Here is a 20750-nt window from a genome sequence, read left to right on the forward strand (position 1 = left end):
TCAGTGAATATTGTTCTTCCTCAGGTAAAAAACACCACCACTGTGTGGTTATACTTTGACTGGATGTGCCTTCACTGAGCTAACAACCAGTCAGGACCTGTGGTCTGGCTATGCTGACTAGATGCCCTAAGGTGGCCGTTCTTGGGACAGCATTGAGGCACCGTGCTCCCTTGCCCCGTCTCTGTTTCGAGTTGTAGAACCTGTTCTTGTTCTGTGAAAACAGTACACATACAAGTCTAGAGATGTTCACAGTTTCTTAAAGCTTTGAGCTTATATTTTCTGCTTTCCTCAGTAACCGTGGCACATTTCAGGAGGACTTGACTTGGCACACAGTCCACTCTGAAAAGCTGCTTTTTGTCCACCCAACTTGTGGAGTAGAGTGTTCTGGTTTCTCTCTCTCCCTTAGGGGACTTCTGCCCTGAAGGGCACGTATTTCATTAAGGAGCACGTCCTAAAGTAGCAATATATAAATCAGAACTTCATTCTAACCACGGGTGTTCCTCAGGGGGGAGTAAGTATAAAATTAATTTTCCTCAGATTTAGGAGTTTCAGGCAACCTTGAGGAGTACCCATTTTCATACTGTAATGGTAAGTGGAATGAATAGATATTTCACATTAAAGTTGCCATTTCTCCCGAATAATCCAGGGAAAGTTGAGGGGTAGTCTTCACGAGTGTTGAAAACAGAACCTAATTATTTTGTCCAACTTGTAATTTTTGCAATGTGTAATTAACCTCCAGTAGAGCAGTTATGGGTCTTTATCTGGAATCCTGTTTCTTGCCTCAGACGCCCTGTGACGTGAGAACGAGCAGGAACCAGAAACGGGTGGGTTGGGGCGATGCCTCTTACGCAGGGAGTCCTCAGAACAGTCACGATGAGGGAGGGATCGCTGTCCGTGCAAGCTCACTGCGCCTGGCTTCCAGTGGCCCTGATGCACGGCACCAGGGTGCTGCTGGCCCGAGATAGACCCCGTCTCAGGGAGCTGCAGAGGGTGCAGAGTCAGCCGGAGCCAGGAGCTTTGGGCTCCGTCACGGAGCCCCTGTCCCCTGAGGAACATTCTGGATGCACGTGCAGGCTTTGTTTCCTGAACTGAACCTGGAGATATGCTTCTCGAGAGAAACACTTACAGATGATGCCTAGTTTTGCTCTAAGTAGTACAAATTTTTAACCGTACTGTTTCTGGTAAGGATTAAGTATGCTTTTGTGGGCCCGCTTCAAGTGTTTAGTTTATATGCTAAACGCATTGTACGTCCATACTCCAGTATTAACCTGCTTCTTGAACCACATGGGTCTAGTGGCCGTGTTCCTGAAGCTAACTCAGACTCTGTGGTTTTGCTCCTTGCTGCTTTGCTTTGATTCTGCCTTCCTTCTGGCCTTTCTTCCTGCGGGCCTGCTGACGAGATAGGGTCATGATGGTGTCTACCAGCCGTGACAGGACGGGGGGAAGCGTCTCAACCCCAGCTCCCTTGTGGAGTCTGGCAGGTAAAAATACCATTTCTTACAGAAGCGTCCAAGTGTGTAGCTTGGGGTTGTAGCATGAGAGAAAACTCCGTCCTAAAAAACCTTCAGCTCGAACTTGCCTGCCCTGCCCCCCACCCCCAAGGAGTGTGTCTGTGGCACTGTCCCTGCGTTTTCCCCAGCACTCCCAGAGACCGTGCGGAGGGTCAGTGGGGGAGGTGTGCGTGCGCGCAGACGCGCTCAGGGCCCCCCTGCCCTGCCCCTCCCGCGAGGGCCTGCGATGCCCTGAGGCCTGACCACAGGAAGCCACATGCTACACCTTCTCAGTAGGTGGCAGCGTGTGTGGTCCGACAATATTCTGTAAGTTCTGGTGGTTTGACAGCTTCCTGGAAACAGGGTTTCGTCTAGTCTGTGATGGCTTCTGCCAGGTTCTAGAATGGGGTTTGCTGGACCTCCTTGGCGTTGCTCTGTGTTCTCCAACTGCTGTCAGCCCTTCGTGTTCCTCATCTGAACCTCAAGTGTAGTACGGTCACTTGACTTCTCTCAAAAACCGTCCGTTTTCGCCATCGTCTTCATTCAGCCTCTTAAGTATCACTTACCTGATTTTGTAAGCCAGTGTGATCTCGTTTGGGCTGTGTGTAGGCGGGCGTAGGCCGTTTTAGGGCACGCTGTGAAAATAGTACTTGTATTACTGTTTAATGTTTTTTCCTTTTTTTTTTACTAGGCAAGAAAAAGTCATATTTCCCACGTTGTTCATGGGTAACTGAATTTGTTTGCTGTGCTCTTTTTCCTTCTTTCTCCATCTTGCTGTGTGGTGGAAGACACACTAACAAACTGGTTTTACTAACTGCATGGGGCTGACTCCGCTTTAACCGACTTACGGCCCGTGAGTGAGTTCTCAAGTCCCGGTCTGACCCAACCCCACGTCGTTACTCCGGGTTCGGCTGCGCAGAACAGAAGGCACTCGTGGTCGTGGTCCCGGGGCGGTGGTGGCCAGCGGGCCTGGTGGCGCTCCTGGCCTGGGCTCGGCGCCGTGGCGGTGACGCTGCCTCGAGTCCGGGCGTGGGGGTCGAGCGTCGCTCTCAGGCCCCGGGATCACATTTGACTTGAGTTCACGGGAGACCGAAGTTCTTCCTTGCCCAGAGCCTTCTGTTTTCTCGGGGCAGGTACCAGTGGTGACGGAGCCTTGCTGCCTGGGGCTCTCCCCGCTCCGCTCGCTCTTGGACTCCCCTCGTACAGCGGGGTGGTAGACGAGGCGTGTGCGTGTGAGAGAGACCGAGGTCGGCCTTGCAGGAAGGCACGTTTCCGTCTGAGCATCGCTCCTCCGTGTCGCCAGCCTGGCGGAGCGAGTGCGTGTGCGCTCCCGCGTCAGCTCCGGCCTCCTCCCGTCCTGCCCGCGGCTGCCGGGCCGGGGTGGGTCTGCGAGCTCTGCTCTGTCCTGCTCACCAGCTCTGCCCCTCTCTCCACTTCGTCTGTTGCTGTTTTACAGCTGACCGGAGGCCCTGTGCCTAGCTAGACTCGCTGTTTTCAGACTCTTGAGCTAGATTTTGGTGGTCAGACCATGATGTTTCTGGAACCTTTTCTGTATAGGTGATTCCCAGGTCTGTGTCTCTCTCCCTGTGCGTTCCCTCTCCATTCAGTCCTGTGTTGCCCACTGGCACATTTCCCTGCGGCTCTTCTGCTGCTGCCCTCCGACGCCCAAGGCCTCGCTCCTCTTGGGACCCCTCCCCCATTGCACAGATTCTCGGTCACAGGAAGGGACCTCACTGGACCCCCCCCCCCCAATAGGGTCCGCTTTCTTCTCCCTCTGGCCTTTTACTTCTCACTCCTCACCTCAGAAGACAGGTGTTAGGTGCGAGCCTGGCAGGTTATGCTCTCTCTGCTGCATCCAGCGATCACATCAAGAATTCTCATTTCCATCTGCACAGGGAAATTGCCTGTCGAGTTTCTTGGCCTCTTCTCTGCTGGTTGGCACTGCTTATTTTTCCCATTAGAGCTGAGCCGTGTCGGGAGCACGGGAGTTGCTGCTCACCGAGGGCTGTCAGGTGTCCCTCGGCCAGGAGGAGCCTGGGAAGGGCGCCCATTGACACGTTCAGGGGGTGAGCTCCGGCTGGACTTGGCTCGCTTTGGTTTCTTCAGCAGCAGAACAATAGGGATGAGCTTGCTGTTTTGTTAAGGTCCGTCTGGCTTGAGACTGCAGGAATCCCAGCCCTCAAACCTGCGTGTGGGGCCATTCTTGTGGGGCTTTCGCATGCCCCTGGGGATGGGTGCCGGGTTCTTCTTGGCGCCCAGTGGGGCTTGCCTTGCTGGCCGCTGTGCTTCGAGAGGCTGGAGTGGGATGTTGGCATATTTGAAGCTGAGGCCGTGTGTGAGGGCCTCCTGGTGCTCGCTGAGAGGTTCTGGGACTAGCCAGACACATGGCAGATGGGCTGATGCTGTGAAGGCTGCAGGGGCTGCGGGGCGTGGGCCCGGCCCCGAGAAGAGGCACAAGCATGTGCGGTGGGAGGAAGCCGTGGGAGGATGTGACGGGTGAGTGAAAGGCCCAGGAAGAAAAGGGACGGTCCTGGGTGCACACGGCTGAGGGAGGAAGCCGTGCAGCAGGGATCGGTTAGTTCCTAGGGCTCTCCTGTTGCTCTTGGCCTGTGTGTGGGTGGCTTGCTTTCAAACGCAGCTTCTGCATTGGGAGGTTAACTCTGTCTTCAAAGTAGTCCGGGTCGTCTGCCGTGTGTCTGCATGCGTTTCTCAGAGGTTACACTCCCTTGCTCAGTGTATGAAACAACTGTCTTCGTAGGGAGTGTGTGTCCGCCCTGCTCCCCTCCTCCTCTTTTTTAAGAGAACCTCTCTCTAGCCTGTACTCGAGTCCCTGCTGATGAGCAGGTGGGGGGACAGCGAGGGCACGGGTGGTGCATGCGGCCCCCACAGTTGGCCGCACCTCCCACATTCTAGCGGGACAGATCTTCCTGCGAAGGGTTTCTGTGTGGAAGGGCTGGGGTGGCTTCCTGAGAGAGGTTCCGAGACTTGCACCCCTTCCCTCTGCTTCTGGTGGCTGTGCGGCCCGGTGGGCGGGGCTGGGGCTCTGCATCCCAGCGCCTGGGGGCTGGGGCGGGGCGGGCGGGGCACTCCCGCGTCCACAGACGTGCCTGCCCATATTGCCAAACAGTTGAACAGAGTTATTTTTCTCCCCTTTATTAAGTTATGTACATTGTAGGAGATTTGAAAAACAAAAAAGTGGAAAGTAGTAAACAAAATTACCCACTGATGGAGGAAAAGTAACCATTGTTAAATTTTCTTTCTATAACATATATGATTTTATATACATATTTGTGTGGGTGTGTGTAGCCCCCCACATTCTAGATTTAGCTACATAGAAGTAAGGTCCATATAGGAGGTTGGAGTTTAGAATCTGGAATGTTACCACTTTTTTTTCCCTTCACATCATTGAACATATACAATTTGGTGACCTGCTGCTTTTTGGACCTAGCATTAATGACATTCTGAGTATTTTCCCATGCTGTTAAAGAACTCTGTGGAATGTGTTTTTAATGGCCGTGCAATACTCATCATTTAGTTGTACCATTATTTCCTTAGCTAGTTCCCTACGGGCAGACAGACCAGGGCCGTGGTGGCAGTGGCCGGCAGGACAAAGTTGTCGACAAGGGGGCACGTGAGCGCGTTGCTCTCCGTCCTCCGAATTCTCGGTCTCTGACCAGCTGAGGCTTTCCAGGCCACTCTCCCTGGGGCTGCTCTGATCCCACCCTGGGCAGGGAGAGGGGTAGTTATAGAGAGCAAGTGCTTTTGTTGTGTGTCGAGTGATTTTAAATGACCGTCTCTCTCTCTCTTTTCTCCCTCTCTGCTCTGGTCACCCCCACAGGGCAGTAAACGGCTTTGACCCAGCGCCACCTCCTCCTGGTCTGGGCTCCTCGCGCCCGTCGTCAGCACCGGGTATGCTGCCCCTCAGTGTGTGAGTGCCCGGCCTCCGGGGGGGGCTCCTGCCCTCCTCCAGCAGCCCAGGACACCCAAGCCTCACCCCTCGGTGCCTGGGCCCCGCCTGGGCCCCTGCGTCTGCCTCCCCGTGGCCGGCAGAGGGCAGGCTGCATGCGGTTGGCGGCTGCCGGGCCCTGCCCAGCCCCAGGACTCTGCGCGATATCAATGCTGGCTATTTTCTCTTCTCGCCGTGGTGCCGTTGGTTTCACATGATTGCACTTTTGTGGGTCACAAGGTGATACGTACGTGTATTCCTTGGTCACTGGATGCAGAAGTACCCATTCATCACACCTGCCTCATAGCTCCCACCCTGCTGTACCGATAGGGTTTAGTTGTGTTTAAGACGTTGCAGACCTTCTAGAAGTTCTCCCCCAGATCAGGTCAACACGTGCCCTCCTCCTGAGCTCCCACCCAAGCATCTTCAGTGCTCACGATCATGTGTCCCCCAGCTCCACTCCCCACAGTTTGGCCTGTTGCTGGCACAGAGTCAGGAAGGTCACTGAATTAGGGAACGTTTTCTGCACCTTCTGATTTTACTTTAACAGTTATCATTCCATAGACTTGCCCCCCCCAGAGCAGCAAAATGCCCGTCTGAACCCGAGAGGGGAGGCTCCGGGCCGGGGCGCACGCGGCCTGGTGCCTCTGTGCCGTACCCTTCTCCTCCACGTGGCTCCAGGTGGGGGGCGGGGGCAACCTCCTCGCCAGCTTTCTGGTCCTTCAGTTAAGTGACATCTTTCAGAGCGTTTTGTGTTCTCCGAGGGCCTGTCCAGTTGTGTTAGGAAGGGTCGGGTGGCCTGAGTCGGGGGCTGGCTCGTGCCGGCTCCTGGGAGGCAGACCGGCCGTACGTGGTTGTCCCTGTGCATCCTTTGATTACTCTCATGCTGCATTTACTGTTTACATTTGTTTTATTGTACATAGGTTTGTAAACATTATTGCCTAAGATATTTGTATATAACTTGGGCTTTGTAGCTTTTATTTATTCAGAATTCATATGGCATGTTAACGACTGAGGGTGTCCTACTCTGGGCAGCCGAATAGGATCATCATGTGGTTAAAAGAGAAAAAAAATACTTCCCCTCAAAAAGTCTTTTAATGTGGAAACAATAAATTTCACAGAAAACAAAGGTTCGAGGTTGCTTTATTGGGTTTCTGCCAGCCTGTGGGAGAAGACGGGAGTTCCAAAGCCAGGTTCGGCGCTGTCGTTCATTCTCCGGCGCGGGAGAAGTGGGCGGACAGCGGCCGCGGGCCGGGGCAAGGAAAAGCCCGGCGGCCTCTCGAGGAGGCGGCTAGTGACCCGAGCGGGGGTTCTCGTGCTGATTCCTGGGGCTGGTTTCTGCTCGTAGCTGTGATGTCCAGGAGGGCCCCGTGGGGCAGTCTGGGAGGAGGGACTGGGCCGTTGAGGGAGGCCGAGTGCCAGGTTGTGGATCGAGGAGCGGGTTGTCCAGCTGTGCTGCCTTTCATGACATGTGTCCGTGTTTTGGGACTGGACGTTCCTTGGGTCTGGGCTTCTCTCCTCCTCCCTCAGGTTGGTGTTGGCAAGTGAGAGAAGGTACCATTTGTTTGGGAGCAAAGACCCAGTGTGACGGGACGCGAGGAACGGGCAAACTGGGGGCCTGCACGAGTGTATCAGATTCCGCACTCTGCTCCTAATGAGGAGCATGAACGAAGAGAACAGTTTGTAGTTTTAAAACTAGAAGTCAATGAAAAGTGAATCAAATTTGTAAGCAAATGAGAAACAATGAGAGGATACATTTTCAGAATTTTCTTCTGTCCGTTAATACGCAGGCAGGAATATCTTCTGTTAGTTGTTCCCCGACGTTGTGTCGTAAGCTGGCTCCGAGAGACGCAGGGCTGTGTGTGTGCTGGGCCTGGTTGCCCGGCCGACCGAGCAGCTGAAGAGAAAACTCGTCTTTTGTTGACGGGCAGCAACTCCCACTTCCTTCCCCGACCATCCCCGGAGGGATTGGATTAGATCAGAGGTTTAGGTGCCCAGCAGACCTCTCTCGTTTATGCAGGAGCCTCAGATCTGTAACATGAAGTAGAGCTGCTCCAGTTAAAGCAAGGATGGGTTCTGGGGCCCTGAATCCTTGCTCCTGGCTCCGCGATGACTCCTCAGTTCCTTCCCAGCGGAGCGCCCCTGGGATCGTCTTATGGAGGCTGTGTATCAGCTGATGGCTGGGGCAGGGGCCCTGGCTGCAGGAGCCCGTGTGTCGTTCACCAGACGTCGCCACCTCTTTGGGCCTGGGACAGCATGGCGCGGGCCAGGTCCCTGCAAGGGCAGTGGCATGCTGCAGGCTTATTCCCGGTCTCCTTCGGGAGGGGACCCCACAGGTTTGGGGGGGTTTTTATGGCTGCAGCGGCCCCTGGCATATGAGCCCCTGAGGAAGCTGGTTGACTTCCTGGTCTCATTTTCAGCGTCCTGTTTGGATCATGTGGTTCAGGTTGCTACTTTGTACTTGCTCACAGAGCATCAGGCCACCTGGCGTGAAAGTCAGCACAGGCTGTTTGCCGGTCCAGCCCCCCGATCGCCTGTCAGCCTCCTGCCTCTGAGTGGGTTCTCCCCCCGCCGGCCCCTGACCCCAGGCTGCCCGATGCCCAGGTTAGCCCGGCTCTCGCTGAAACCTTCAGGGATATACCCTCCCCTGAGCGGGGTCCCCGTCGTGCTCTCCCCTGCATGGAGGGGCTCTTCTTCCCGGTGCTGAGGGACCACTTATTGCCTCCCAAGTGTTTCCATCTTGTCCCCCTGCCTCCCCACCCCCGCTCCCGAAACGTCTTTCCTGCATGAGGGTAGGAACCAGCGTGCTGCTTCCTTTCAGCCCAGAGTAGCCAGAACTCGTATTCCCTCAGCTCAGTTAAGAGCAGAAGCCAGAGGTGGGATGTTGAGTCTTCAAGGGAGGACAGGAGGACGGGATACAGGGGGCCCGAGAGCAGGAAGAGCCCGCTCACCCCAGTTTACAGAAGGGAAGGCAGGCCCAGAGTTTAAGCGCCTGGCCTGAGCTCACCCAGCGAGTTCACAGAAAAGTCAGGATCGGAAACAAGCTCGGGTTTTTTTTTCTGCTTTATGCTCCATTTTTCCAAACCTGACTGTTTCCTGCCTCAGGAGGTGAGCTGGTTTCAGACCCTTGGAAATGATGAGCTGCGGGGGCTGGCACAACGTCTGTAGCAGGAGGGACGGGCTTCCTCCACCTTTGTCTCCCAGCCTTGACTCTGCTTCTCTCAGCTGTCCCTGAGGCGCCCTTAGCCTCTCCTGGGAGCCCAGGTGGAAACTGGTGCCTCCGGGGAAGGGGGGGTGCCCTGGGGCGGAGCCGCATCTGCCCTGCCTGCTGGGCCAGAAAGGGGGATGGGTCCAGGAAGATGCTCAGATAAGCCTTCTCCTCATTCCAGCTTTACTTCACTGCGGCTTCACCGCGCCTCTCCTGTCTGTATCTGCCCCAGAGTTTGAAGTGGATGGAGAAGGCTATCTTTCCCTTACAGAAGGAGGTGTGTTCCTGGAGTCTGTCCTTTATAAAAATGGGGATCAGCGAGGAGGTATCTTTGTAAATCATTTTCCTATGACTTAGGGCATCTTCTCTGAAAACTGGTCCCATGACTATCACAGATCCGATCTATGGGAATACAGTAGCCCTTTTTTTAATTTTAAGGAAGAGCAATCATCTTGAGTGAATAACGTGATTTCCTTGGTAAGATAGTGCAAAGAGGCAAATTTGAAAACAACACAGCTTTTCGTGCTGGTGTTGGGGGACCATGTGAGGTTTGTGCTGTGTGCTTACGATTCGGAGCCAGGCTTCATCCGTCTGTCTGTCCGTCTGCGCCCATAGGAGTTAATGTTAGGGTTTCCCGTCAGCTCTGAAGCCTTCCCCGAGGAAAACAAGATGCAAACTGAACCGAAATGTAACTTGCCTGTGTGTGGGGTGTTTTCTGAGACAGAAGCAAGTCTGCCGCCCCTGCCCTGCCTGGATCGCAGTTTGCAGGTGGGAGGCCTGGGAGGAGGGTGCTCACAGGCAGGCCGGGGCAGTAGCGCGCCCCCCCCTCCCGGGCATGTGCTTGGATTAACGGTCAGGTGGGAGAGGTCTGAATGAGCTCAGAGCCCCACTGCACCCTGTAAGTAGATGATGGACTTAAGAAACACTGGTTTTTATTTCCAAATATAATGATTGCTTTAGCTGGGGAGGGGGGGGAAGCAAACTGCATTGCCACCTAAAATTTCGGGGAATAGGTACACTTTTATCTTACTGGGGTCACTAAATTATTCTCGGAGTCTTTGGTCAGCGTTAACAGTGTGATAAGCTATGAAGACCCTTCTCTTTCTCCTTCTGGTAAAAATAGCCCATGGTAGTAAGAAGAAATAATCTCGAGAGCAGGAACATAAACGTCTCACGGCCAGGGAATGCTCAGGGTGACTTCTCCACAGAGCCATCGTGGTGGAGGCGTGCAGACACGTGTGAATATACGGGAATGGAAGTGGCCAGTGGGAAATAGCGGACACAGGTGCACGGCCTTATTAAAAAAAAAAAAAGATGCAGATAGTTTGTGGGCTCTCTACATTTTTCTATAAAGTTGCCCAAAATCATTTCCCCCCCCCCCGAATTATTTTTTAAAATGGAAGTAATGAAACATTTCCTTTCGTTGTCCAAGTTGGCCCAAAGCCCTGGGCTGAGGGGTGCGGAGATTCGAGCCAGTAGTGAGAGCAGAGGCTCCCTGACCTGCTGGATGACCAGCGCGGTCACCCTTGAGGAAGTTAAAAAGCCAGGTTCCCCGCCCCCCTACCACCACCCCCCTCCCGGTTCTGCCCCTGTACCGGCCTAGGGAAGCCAAATTTCAGAGACTCTCGGACCCAGCACTTCCAAGACACACCTTTGTGAACCATTAAGAAAAACGTGCCAGGGGCGCCTGGGTGGCTCAGTTGGTTAAGCGACTGCCTTCAGCTCAGTTCATGATCCTGGAGTCCCTGGACCGAGTCCCGCATCGGGCTCCCTGCTCAGTGAGGAGCCTGCTTCTCCCTCTAACCCTGCCCCCTCTCGTGTACTCTCTCTCTCTCATTCATTCTCACTCTCTCAAATAAATAAATCTTTAAAAAAAAAAAAAGTGCCAGTCAGAACTACGGAGACGCTTATCGTTGAGACTTTTTGTATTTATTGAAAGAGCTTTTTTAGACGTTAGACAGATTTCCCTATCACACTCCATAAATAAAAAGTAAAACGTAAGAGAGATTCCTGCAATCTCGCACCGTGATTCGACGCTCTGACCGGTTTTGGCCCGGAGTTGTCTGTGTTTTCCCCAACTCTGTCTTCTGGGCTGTGGTGGGTGCTTGGGGGCACAGCATTTCCGAAAAGCGTCTTCCACTGTCAGCTCCAGAAGTTTCTTCTAAGGTGCCGATACTCATTCTGTAGGATCTCATGTTGGGCGCTCTTGACCTTACCGGGGGGAGTCCAGCAAGGACAGCCATGTCACTGTTGCCCCTTCTGACGGTGACTGTGGGATGCGCGAGATTTTACACCTGTGCGAACACGGGCATCCCAGAACTGTGCGGGGTGATGCTTAGAGGGCGGTAGTGTGTGGTGGGCCATTTCCGTCAGACCCGCTGTGTCCTCGTCTGATAGTGTCACATCACCACGTGCCGTTCCGTGCAGATGTCCGCCTCTCCACGTTCCTAAAGGCTCCGTCCTGTGGCCTCTTCCAGCTTGGTTTTTGGTTTGGGGGAGGTAGTCAGGTTCCACCCGGACAGGGCGTGCTGTTTCCTGGAACGCGACAGCCATGAGCACTGCTTCCCTGGTCCCGACACGGACAACTGCGTCCCGCCGACACCGGCTTCGGGAGGAAGGGGCCACAGGTGAGACCCAGAGCCAAGAGAGCACAGACGCTGTGGCTAAGGTGGGGTTTCCAGGGATGGGGAAGATGGGTGACGGGGCTCTAGTCTTTCTGATGGTAGGGGTTCAGAAGGAGACCCTCAATCAGCCCGGCTAGGAATGTGCGTTATTCCCACTAAAGCAAATGAAAATCACCCCCGGGACATCTGCGTTCGACAGGAAAGTGCCTGTGACGTGGCAGGGCGGACAGGGTGCGTGGTGTGGGCTGCGGGGGGAGAACCCCAGCGCAGCGTCGCCGTGTCTCCACTTAATCTCAGCTGTCAGTGCCCGGCCGAGGGTTCATGACCTGCCGTCCTTGGACGACAAAGCAGTGGTTTGTCGAGTTGAAGGAAGGTTCCTTCTGGTCAGCGTCTTTGTGGAATCTGGAACTGTGAGCAGCCCACGTAGCTTAGGTTTCTCCCAACGAGGCTGGCCTAGGACACTTGAGCTGTCGGGAAGCCATGTGGATGGTCACACCAGTGAAACGAGCCAGCGGGGAGGAATTCTTTTCTGAGAAAAGCTTCTGAATTCCAGATCCCTGGGTAACTTGCTGAATGCCAGGGTGAGGCCATGTGAAACGCGATCCTGTTACTTTTTTTTTTCACGTCCCCACCATGGCCAGGCAGAAGCAGCCTGGCCTGAGAATATCATGGAATATATGTGTATGTATGTATGTGTATATATATATATATATATGTATGTATCAATCCACATTCTCTATGGGATTGTGTATTTTCCTAGTGTTTGTTCCAGCCTATCTCCCCGCCCCCCCCGCCCCATCTACACATTGAGGCCAGTGCGAGAGCGGGACTCAGAGCCAAGACCACCCAGAGAGCTAGCCCGGCAGCTGCCGGTTTCTGGGAGCACAGCACCCTCCAAAACCGTGGGCCTGGCTGGCCGCATTTTCGGTCTGGGGGCTTCCCAGCCTCCAACCAGACCACAGGTGGGAACATCGAGAACAGAAGGTGAGAAGACAGATTCCATGTTCACGTGATTATTCTTGTTTATTGAGGTCTGTTTATTCTCAACGGGTGCTTTTTCCTCCAAGTAACCAGAGCAGGCGTAAATATCTATAATGAATAAATTTATTGTCTTACAAAAATCATTGTCTAGAAATATGGGAATACAAGAAAAAAGGTATTTGCAGTCAGGTGTCTGGTGGTCAACAGCCAGTGCAGTTCATCAAGGGGGAAAACCCAAAGATTCCAAACCCACATGACAGATTCTTCCTAACAGATGTTAAAGCTTTTAACCCAAAAGGTTTGTGTTTTCAAGCACGTTGCCAAGGATCAAGGATTTATAATTAACACTGATTCGTTGTCACTGAATGTTTATAATACCACTTCGACTAGAGAGGTACATGATAAGCACAGTCAGAACTCATACATTACATTGTTACAGAGGCAGATCATAGATGTAACGTTCTTAGTACTGCAGTGTCTAAGGCACTTTCTGTAAAGTCAGTTTGCTTAACTATCAACCGAAAACAGAATGCTAGGTGTTCACTGTAACACTGTCCAAGGGCAAGGAAGGAGAAAGGAACAAGGACTCACGTCCACTGGCATGTCAACATTCAGGCAGATGACGTCGGTTCCGGGGGCTCCGTCAGCCTCCCGGACCACCTTGGAATAAGTCTGGGACACAAAACCGAGATTGCCATTTTGGGCTCAAAGCGGTGGCTGAATTTGCAAGGTCAGCGTGCGAGCCTGGCTGGAGACGGAGGGCTCCCTGTGGACCCCCCCGAGGGTCAGCCAAGCCAGAGGGCGCGGGGCCCGCGGGACGGCGGTGGCCTCACGGGGCCGCCGTCCCTTCTGTGCACAGGCCGGCCCTGGCCGAGGACACCACCAGCTCAAGGGAGAGGGGCAGGGCGACCCCAAAGGGACACGGCTTCCCTCCGGTGCCGCCCACCCCTCCTCATCTTGCCACAGCCCCGTTCACAGTTTGCTCACTGAAAGAGTGTTGATCGTTCTCGGAGGAAATACGGGGAGATACAAGTGCAGTCGAGGTTCCACAATGTTCGAAGAGACTCGGTGTGGCTGAGGCGGCGGGGGCCACACGAACGCAGAACGGGGTGACCTGTCTGCAGAGAGAGCATGCAGAGCGACGGAGCGGCCACCGCAGTAACCCAGCCACTGGCCACGGGTCTGAGAAATGGTTCTCTTCTTACCGTGAATCAGAAAATGGTCTCTCGGTGAATATACGCAAAGGAGATGCAATGAGGAGACTCTGTGTAGTAGGCGTGGGTCTCGTGTGTGTATATATAGAAAAAGGGGAAGCGGTTGTACTTGACTGAGAAGCGGGATACAGTATGGGCGGCCGGAAAGCCTTAAGACACGGTTGATCTCTCAGTAAGGAATCCCAGCGCGGGCCGACTTCCCAGACGTGGGGCTGGGGGGTGGAGGGGGGTGGGGAGGTGTCCTGCGTGTCCCACTGTATCGCCTCCACGGGCTTCCCGGGGCTCTACTCGGCTGGGGGCGGCTGCGTCTCGTTGACGTCGCTGGTCTTGCTCTCCGTGTCGTCGTCAGACAGCTCCAAGGAGGCCCCCTCAATGTGCAGTTGGCGGCGGCCAGACCGGCTGGACGAGAAGCTGATGGGGCCGCCTCGCCTGGGGAGAAGGGAGCAGGGAGAGCCGACGCGCAGGGGTGAAGCCGGGAACGCGCGGCGCTCCAGCTATTAAGCCTCCTGAGGCCTCCACCCTCGCACCCCTTTCGCAGGGCACGGCGGGGGTGCGGGGGTGGGCACGATCCGGAGAGGCTCTGTGCTTTGTCCCCCTGTCCTCCAGCCCTGCCTGGCCGGCACCCAGCGGACCCCGAGCCCGAGGCTCTCAGAGGGCTGTTGCCACAGGAATGGGCAGGGAGCTGGACGGAGGGGCAGCTAGTCCTTAGGGGGGGCTCTGTGGGCCACATACGGTCTCTGTCGCACATCCCCGGTGTGGCTCTTTAACAACCCTTTATAAACGTAAAACGGGCCTGTAGCTCCCCGTACAGAAAGGGCACGTGCAGTGTGGCCAGCGGGCCGCCCTTCGCCGATGCCCCTGCTAACCTGCTCCCGGCAGACAGTTTAGTCTCCCCTCCCAGACCCGGTGTGCGGACGGGGGTGGGTGCAGGGCTGAAGGCACTGGGGCCCGCGAGGAGCTCCTGCCCTGCTTTTTGCGGACGTCTGGACAGGGACAGCCACCTGCCTGGCCGTGGATCTGTGTAGCCCGCTAGCGAGCGGCCCGTTCCTCCGCCGTCCCGCCGAAGGACTACTACGGGTCGGGAAGCCTGAATGCACGACTGCAAAGCGACTCTGAGCAAGGGCGAGTAGCTACGGGAAGCTGACGCATCCTCTGGACCAAACGCTAAGCCTATAAGGGCCGCTCTTTTCCCACGCTCTGGGCCCGGGCTCCGAGACCCAGCGCCGCTTAACGGCAGCCCCCGGGGTCACTCACCTCAGCCGGTTCTTCAGCGTGCTGACCTCGCGGCTCAGGCCCTCGTTGGCCTCCGTGGCATCGTCCAGTTCCCGCTGGAGCTTACGCCGAGATGCGTTGGCACGCGTGGCCTCCTCCTCCGCCTCCTCCAGCTGCCGCTTGAGCTGTTTCATCCTGGCGTTGGCCTTCTCCATCTGGGGGAGGTGACACGAGCCCAGTCACAGCAAAGCGGCCGACTCGGTTTCGGCACAGCCGCGGCCCAAGCGTGGAGCACAGCTGGGGGCCCCGGCAGCCACGCGAGCGCGCACCCACGACTGGGGGATGGTCCAGGGCCTTCGGATCAGCCTGCCTTTCTCTGCAAACCAGTGTCTACAAAGCAGACTTTGCTAAAGACCGAACGCTCAAATCCTATTTTCACCCTTGCGTTTTCTGTAGGAGAAACGACACAATTCAGTAGCTTCCCCTGAGTGACCGAGGGGATTATGAAAAGGAACGGCTGTTCAGCAGAATACAAAAGGGCTGACCGTGTGGACCGTCTCCAGCCCCGGGAGATGGTACAGTTGGTTTTGTACCTCCATTCGGGACGGCTGTTTCGGATGTTACGCTTTGATTCAAATACAAGGCCACTCTGGAAGAGTGGACACGAGACCGCAGCGATGTGGACGCTGGCCAGCTCACGGGCGCCCAGAACTGCCCTCGGTGGGGGTAGGGGGAGCCAGCTGCCTGACCGGGGCCAGGAGAGAAAAGGGAAGGGTCCGGGGCCCAGGCCTGGGCATTCTCCACCCCGTCCACCTTCCGTCCCAGCGTATGCAGCGCAGCAGAGTGATGCAGGGAGACGGAACGAGAGCACGGCCCCCCAGGGCAGCAAGCAATGCGGCCCTGGGAGAGCCCTGAGGGGCGGAGGCGGCGTCTGAAATCACCTGTGTCCCCAGCACCCCAGTGTCTGATGTGGGCGAGGAACAGCCCATGGTTGTTGGAACACGAGAATGAACGTTTCAAATAGCATTTTTTTTAATCTCGCTGGTCAGACGGTAACCCCGGGCTCATTTTGCCCCAGTGTTCTCGCTAAGTGAAGCATTTCACGGGCGGCATGCTTGGTCATCCTGCTCGGTTTTCTCCCCTTACCTGTTCTTTATACTGATCTGCGTGTCGACGTTCATCTTCAACCTGCATGAAGATCTCTTTCAGCTTCTTCTCGGTGCGACGGACGAGTTTGTTGGCGGCTGCTCGTTCCCTAGTAAAATGACCAACGCGTTAGTTTGTGCAACTCGGAAAGGATTTTTTAAGTCCTTTTTCTCTGGAAGAGGGCAATTGCTGGAGTGCCTTCCAAGATCTCTCTGACCAGAGCAATAGAATTAATATGGCCTAGGAACTTTCCCCTTCTGATTAAAATATGCATTACCTGTAATGTATCCCAATGCTGATAGGTAGAAAAAGTGCATTCATTATTCCTTCACACACAGATAGCGATCACTTTAGTGAACTTCTGAAGCTCAAAGCTACCTGCCCCAGGGGCACCTGGGTGGCTCAGTTAAGCGGCTGCTCAGGTCATGATCCCAGAGTCCTGGAATCAAGCCCCACATCTGGCTCCCTGCTCTGCGTGAAGCCGCTTCTCCCTCTGCCCCTCCACACCCAGCTTGTGCACTCTCTCAAAAAAAAAAAAAAAAAAAATTTTTTTTTTTCTTCTTTAAGCTACTTGCCCTGTATATTGAGTTCAAACTTTTTGAGGACAAAAACCTTAGCTGGTTACTCTGATTACCTATTTAGCCTGGAAAACAAAACAAGACCTAATTTACTAAGTGACTCTTCAATGTAAAATTTACTGACTACCTACCCAGATGCTGGGGGCTGTCGCAGTTACCAGTGGAACAGACAAGAAAAATCCCACACTCCCCCTTCGGGGAAAGCCAAGCAAGTCACCGGGCTTCCAGACAGGCCCACACAGGAGAAGGAACTGAGCTCCATTGAGAACAGAAAATGTCCTTTTGTTCCTTCTCAAATGTTATGCAAAAACGGGCAGAATTCGCTGAAAAGGGCAAGTCATGGTAATTACAGCCCAGGGTGAACAAGCCCTTTTCTTTGAGTGCGGCGCAGTCTGAAGAGTGGGAAGTGGGGGGAAGCTGGGTGGGGGGGGTATGTTGGGCTCTGAGCATGGGCCCACGTGTCTGGGCCCCAGGCTCCCCGTCAGGAGGGCGAATGTGAAGGTCTGTGCTAGCCCGGGCAGTCCGTGTCTCCAGCATCAGGACCGTTGGCTGCACCCCCACGGGCAGATGTCGAGCTGCCCTTTGCTTTGGGAGCAGAAAAGCTTGTTTGTCCTACGGCGTCTCTTCTCTGGCAACAAACTAGCATTTCACGTGATGCCAGCAACTTGGGACATCTACTCGCGGCGGGGAGAGGCGGCCTAGGGCTCCTGGGAAATCAGGGGACAGGAGGATTCGCCCCCAGCCGAGCCCAGCCGTCCCCGGGGGCTCACACCACGTCTGTCTCCCACGCCCGAGCCACGGGAGCCGCCACGGGACTCTCCGGCACAGGAAGTTTGGGTCTGTGGCGGCAAAGCCCTCTTACTTGGCTTCCTGCTCAAGCTGCTCCTCCAGCTGCCCGATCTTGGCTTCCAGGGCCGAGATGGTGGCCTTGAACTTGGACTTGACGGCGCCCTCCAGCTCCTGCAGCTTGGCCTTCAGCTCCTTGTTCTGCCGCTCCAGCTGCTGGCGCGCGTTGTCGCTCTTCTGGGCGGCACTGCGCTCGGCCGCCAGCTCGGCGTTCAGCGTGTCCACCTGCGGAGGACAGCCGGGGTGAGCGGCTCGGGCCCGGGGCGCGGTGCGGCCCCTCCCAGCGCCCGGCCGCCGCGCGCGCCACCTGCAGCGTGGTCTTGCGGAAGCGGTCGTTGAGCAGTTCCATGTTGCTCTGCTCCTCCTCCAGCTCCTCCTCCAGCTGCGCGATCCGCGCCTCCAGACGCCGCTTCTCGTCCAGCAGCGCAGACCTGGGCGGGGGAGGGAAGGGGTGGGGGGGGAGACCGCTTGGCAAGGGGTCTGCGCGCCCCCCTCCCCCCAGCAGCGTCCTTGACGGCTGGCTGTCCCATCCCCCATCCCCCTGGCCATCAGCGAGGCCTGCCCATTACCCTCCGCCCCCGCCCCTTCTGGCCGGCTGCTGTGGTCACCTTCCCGCGGGCCCCAGCAGCCAGGGTCCCCTTCCGAAAAGGCAAGATGACCCCGGCCCGGCCTTCCCAGCACCCCGTCCGACAGTGCCAAGTCTGCCAGGACCTGCCACAAAGGTGCAGAAGGCACCTTCACTGGAAGAAGGCGGGACTTCACGAAAAAGGCAGAGAAAGGTCTTAAGGGATCTGCCTGCCCGACCGAAGGAATCTCAAAGTCAAGACCAGCATGGCCAGGCTGCGGGCCGTCTGCGGAAATGGGGGGCGTTCCAGACGCCCTTCCTTCACACCTAGCGTGGGACTGACTGATGCGGGGAGCTGTGGTTTGCTGCCGGCCGGAGGCCCAGCCTCTGTCTTGGGCTCATCTTCCCAGATGAGCAGATCAGCTCCTGACTTCCAGATGCCGGACGGCCCTGCCTCCCCGGGGCGGTGGGCGAGCCCCAAGGGGGACGGCCCACGGGTGCCCGGAGGACAGGTGGGGCTGCCGCTGGTCTCTCGCCCCCCCCCCCCGTCGGGAGACTCACTTGCCAGAGGCGCTATTAGCAATCTCGTCCGCCAGCTCGTCTCTCTCCTGCTCAGCATGACGGCGCGATCGCTCGGACGAGGCCAGTTCCTAAGGGAGATTAGACTGGGATTAACCATTTCCTCACAGGTGAAACTGGACTGTCGTGCCGGCTGCAGCCGCCTCGTGTGTCCCATAGTGTGACCAGGAGCATCAGGCCCCAGGAAACACAGCAGGTGTGCAGCGCGTGGGGGGGAGCAGCAGGGGGCGTGAGCCCTCGGGCCTCTTTCTCGGTGACTGGAGACTGCGCAGGGCAAGGGGACAGCTCCGGGCCGGCCAGTCCTCTGCAGGAAGAACCGCCTCGTGGCAGCTTTTCCACACGTTTCTTTGGAAGGAGGACTTGCCACAGGAAGCAGCCGGGGCGCCCTTCTTACCCCGCGTGGGTAAAGATGGAGAGGACAGTCTGCGTATGAGCGCTGCACCTCTGCCCTCAGTGTAAGGAGGAAGGGACTTGCCAAGTCCTGTGGCTGGTCGGCAGCGGAAAACCGGGCTCTCACTCCTCCCGGTCCGGCTGGCCCTTCAAGAGATGCCAGTGATTCAACAGGGCTGCACACAAAGGAGTTCGCCCGTGTGCTCGGCTCGTGTGTTTACCTCGCACGTTATTAGAGCACAGGATGCAGGCCAAAGGCCGGGGTTCCAGCACACACAACGCCCCCCCACGGGACAGAGCGAGCCCAGGTGCGAGCGAGGAATGCTCTGGGCCGGACCCAAGGGCCTCTGGTGCACGAGCACGTGGCAGCATCGGCCCTACCATCTGGCCTCTGGTGCCCCATCGTCCTGCCCCAGCCAGGGGCCCTTCCTGTCCACTGGCTGGGTGTGCTGAACACAGGCTGGGGGACCCACGGGAGAAAGGGGAGGAGCCCGGGGCTTGCAAGCCTAAGAACAAAGGGGTCTGAGGGGAGGAAAGAGAGAGATGGAGGGAAGGGCAGTGCTCCTTTCGGGGAGTGGGGGTCTCTTTTCCCCTAATGCAAAGGCCCCTTGTCTGAAGGCCTGAAATAACCACTTTCTCACAAGGCTGGGAGGGTGCAGGGCTGCGTGGGTCGTGCCCCGGGGGGCCTGGCTCCCAGAGCCCCATCACCTTTGGGTGTAACCCTGTCAGCTGCATGGTGAACCCCACGGGTCTTCAACAGCTACCTCACTGAGGAACGGGCACATGTTCTTCTAAGCACACATGGAGAATTTTTTAAAGACTGACCACATTCTAGGCCCTGAAGCAGCTCTGCTCTCAGTATTCCTAGCCACGATGCAATATAACAAATCAATGACACACATTTGGGAACTTAAACCACATTTTTAAATTATTCATGAAATAAAGAAGAAACCATCATCAAAATTAGAAAAATTAAGAACTAGGGGCTCCTGTCCATTGAGTGGCTCTCATTGTGTCGGGCTCTGCGCTCAGCTGAGAGTCTGCTTAAGATTCTCGCCCTCTGCCCCCTTCCCCCTCGTGCTCTCTAAAATAAATCTTTAAAAAAAAAATTTAGAATTTAAATGGCAACGAGAGCCCAGATTTTGCAGGATACAGTGAACACAGGACTTTGAGGGCAATTTACAGTGTTCTAGGAGCAGAATCAGACAAGAGAAAAGCCTGAAAATTAATGAGTGTGCAACTCAAGAAGTCAGAAAAAAAATCCAAAGGGAATGAAGACAGGAGCAAAAGAAGTCAATGAGATAGAAAACAAAGAAGGACCCACACCACAAGCTGCCCTTCGGAGGAAGCTCAGGGTCTGCTCAGCGTTACTCTGCTGGTCTTTGGTTCCTTCTCCATTCCTGACACCGAAGGCATTCCCTTCCTTTCTTGCAAGCTCTACCCCACATTTATAGTCGTCTTTGTTAACACCGAAGCCAGCATTTCTAGGTGGTGGTATTGGGAGTTTCTTTTCATATTAACTGGTAATAACATTTCAGCTTAAGTTGCTCTTATCTTATAGGTTGGTATAAATTTTGATCATCATTTATATAAGCAGAAATGTGTACACACTGAATATGTGCAGTTCTTTGGCAGTTTTACCTCAATAAAGTGTTAAAATAAATGTATGTATTCAGGTGTGCCTAGCACTGATAGAACCCCTCGTCAGGCCTTCTTCCTGAGAACTTACAAAAGAGAGAAATGAAAGAATTGATCACAAGATGATTCACCAAGGAACTCAATGAAACCTACATCTCCTCTTGTAAGTATCACATGAATGGGGCTTCTGTGTAAAACAAGGAAATCTTACAGCAGTAAGATTAAATGATCCTGATGCTTACCAACATTAAACTCTATTGCCTTTTCTTACACATGGAACGAGGTCTGGAAAGTCGCCTGGAAAATTACTAAGCCGCCCCTTGGCCTTTGGCC

General features: G+C 55.3%; 2 protein-coding genes across 11 annotated transcripts in view; one reads left to right on the plus strand and one right to left on the minus strand.

Annotated features, from left to right (window-relative positions):
• Positions 1 to 20750, plus strand: part of NDEL1 (nudE neurodevelopment protein 1 like 1) — a 61737-nt gene that overhangs the window by 22599 nt on the left and 18388 nt on the right. For 2 of the 7 annotated variants that reach the window (XM_064582257.1, XM_045889883.3), the window contains one exon: positions 5329 to 6566. The exons of 2 other annotated variants lie outside the window; for them this stretch is intronic. In XM_064582257.1, coding sequence (XP_064438327.1) covers positions 5329 to 5422 — 94 coding nt within the window. In that variant the 3' untranslated portion in view covers positions 5423 to 6566. Of the gene's footprint in view, positions 1 to 2181; positions 2217 to 5328; positions 6567 to 15131; positions 15169 to 20455; positions 20581 to 20750 lie in introns of those variants that run through there. 3 more of the 7 variants (XM_064582259.1, XR_010408387.1, XM_064582260.1) reach the window with 3 other exon arrangements.
• Positions 12355 to 20750, minus strand: part of MYH10 (myosin heavy chain 10) — a 124959-nt gene continuing 116563 nt past the window's right edge. For all 4 annotated transcript variants that reach the window (XM_045889878.3, XM_045889877.3, XM_045889876.3 and 1 more), the window contains 6 exons: positions 18372 to 18460; positions 17553 to 17676; positions 17262 to 17470; positions 15822 to 15930; positions 14718 to 14890; positions 12355 to 13892 (listed from right to left, as the gene is read on the minus strand). In XM_045889878.3, the coding sequence (XP_045745834.1) occupies positions 13748 to 13892; positions 14718 to 14890; positions 15822 to 15930; positions 17262 to 17470; positions 17553 to 17676; positions 18372 to 18460 (849 nt within the window). In that variant the 3' untranslated portion in view covers positions 12355 to 13747. The remainder of the gene's footprint in view (positions 13893 to 14717; positions 14891 to 15821; positions 15931 to 17261; positions 17471 to 17552; positions 17677 to 18371; positions 18461 to 20750) is intronic.

Source organism: Mirounga angustirostris, unplaced genomic scaffold, assembly GCF_029215605.1.
Source record: "Mirounga angustirostris isolate CCGP_5_RB_7025 unplaced genomic scaffold, mMirAng1.0.hap1 SCAF_17, whole genome shotgun sequence".
In the NCBI taxonomy this organism is placed as follows: domain Eukaryota; kingdom Metazoa; phylum Chordata; class Mammalia; order Carnivora; family Phocidae; genus Mirounga; species Mirounga angustirostris.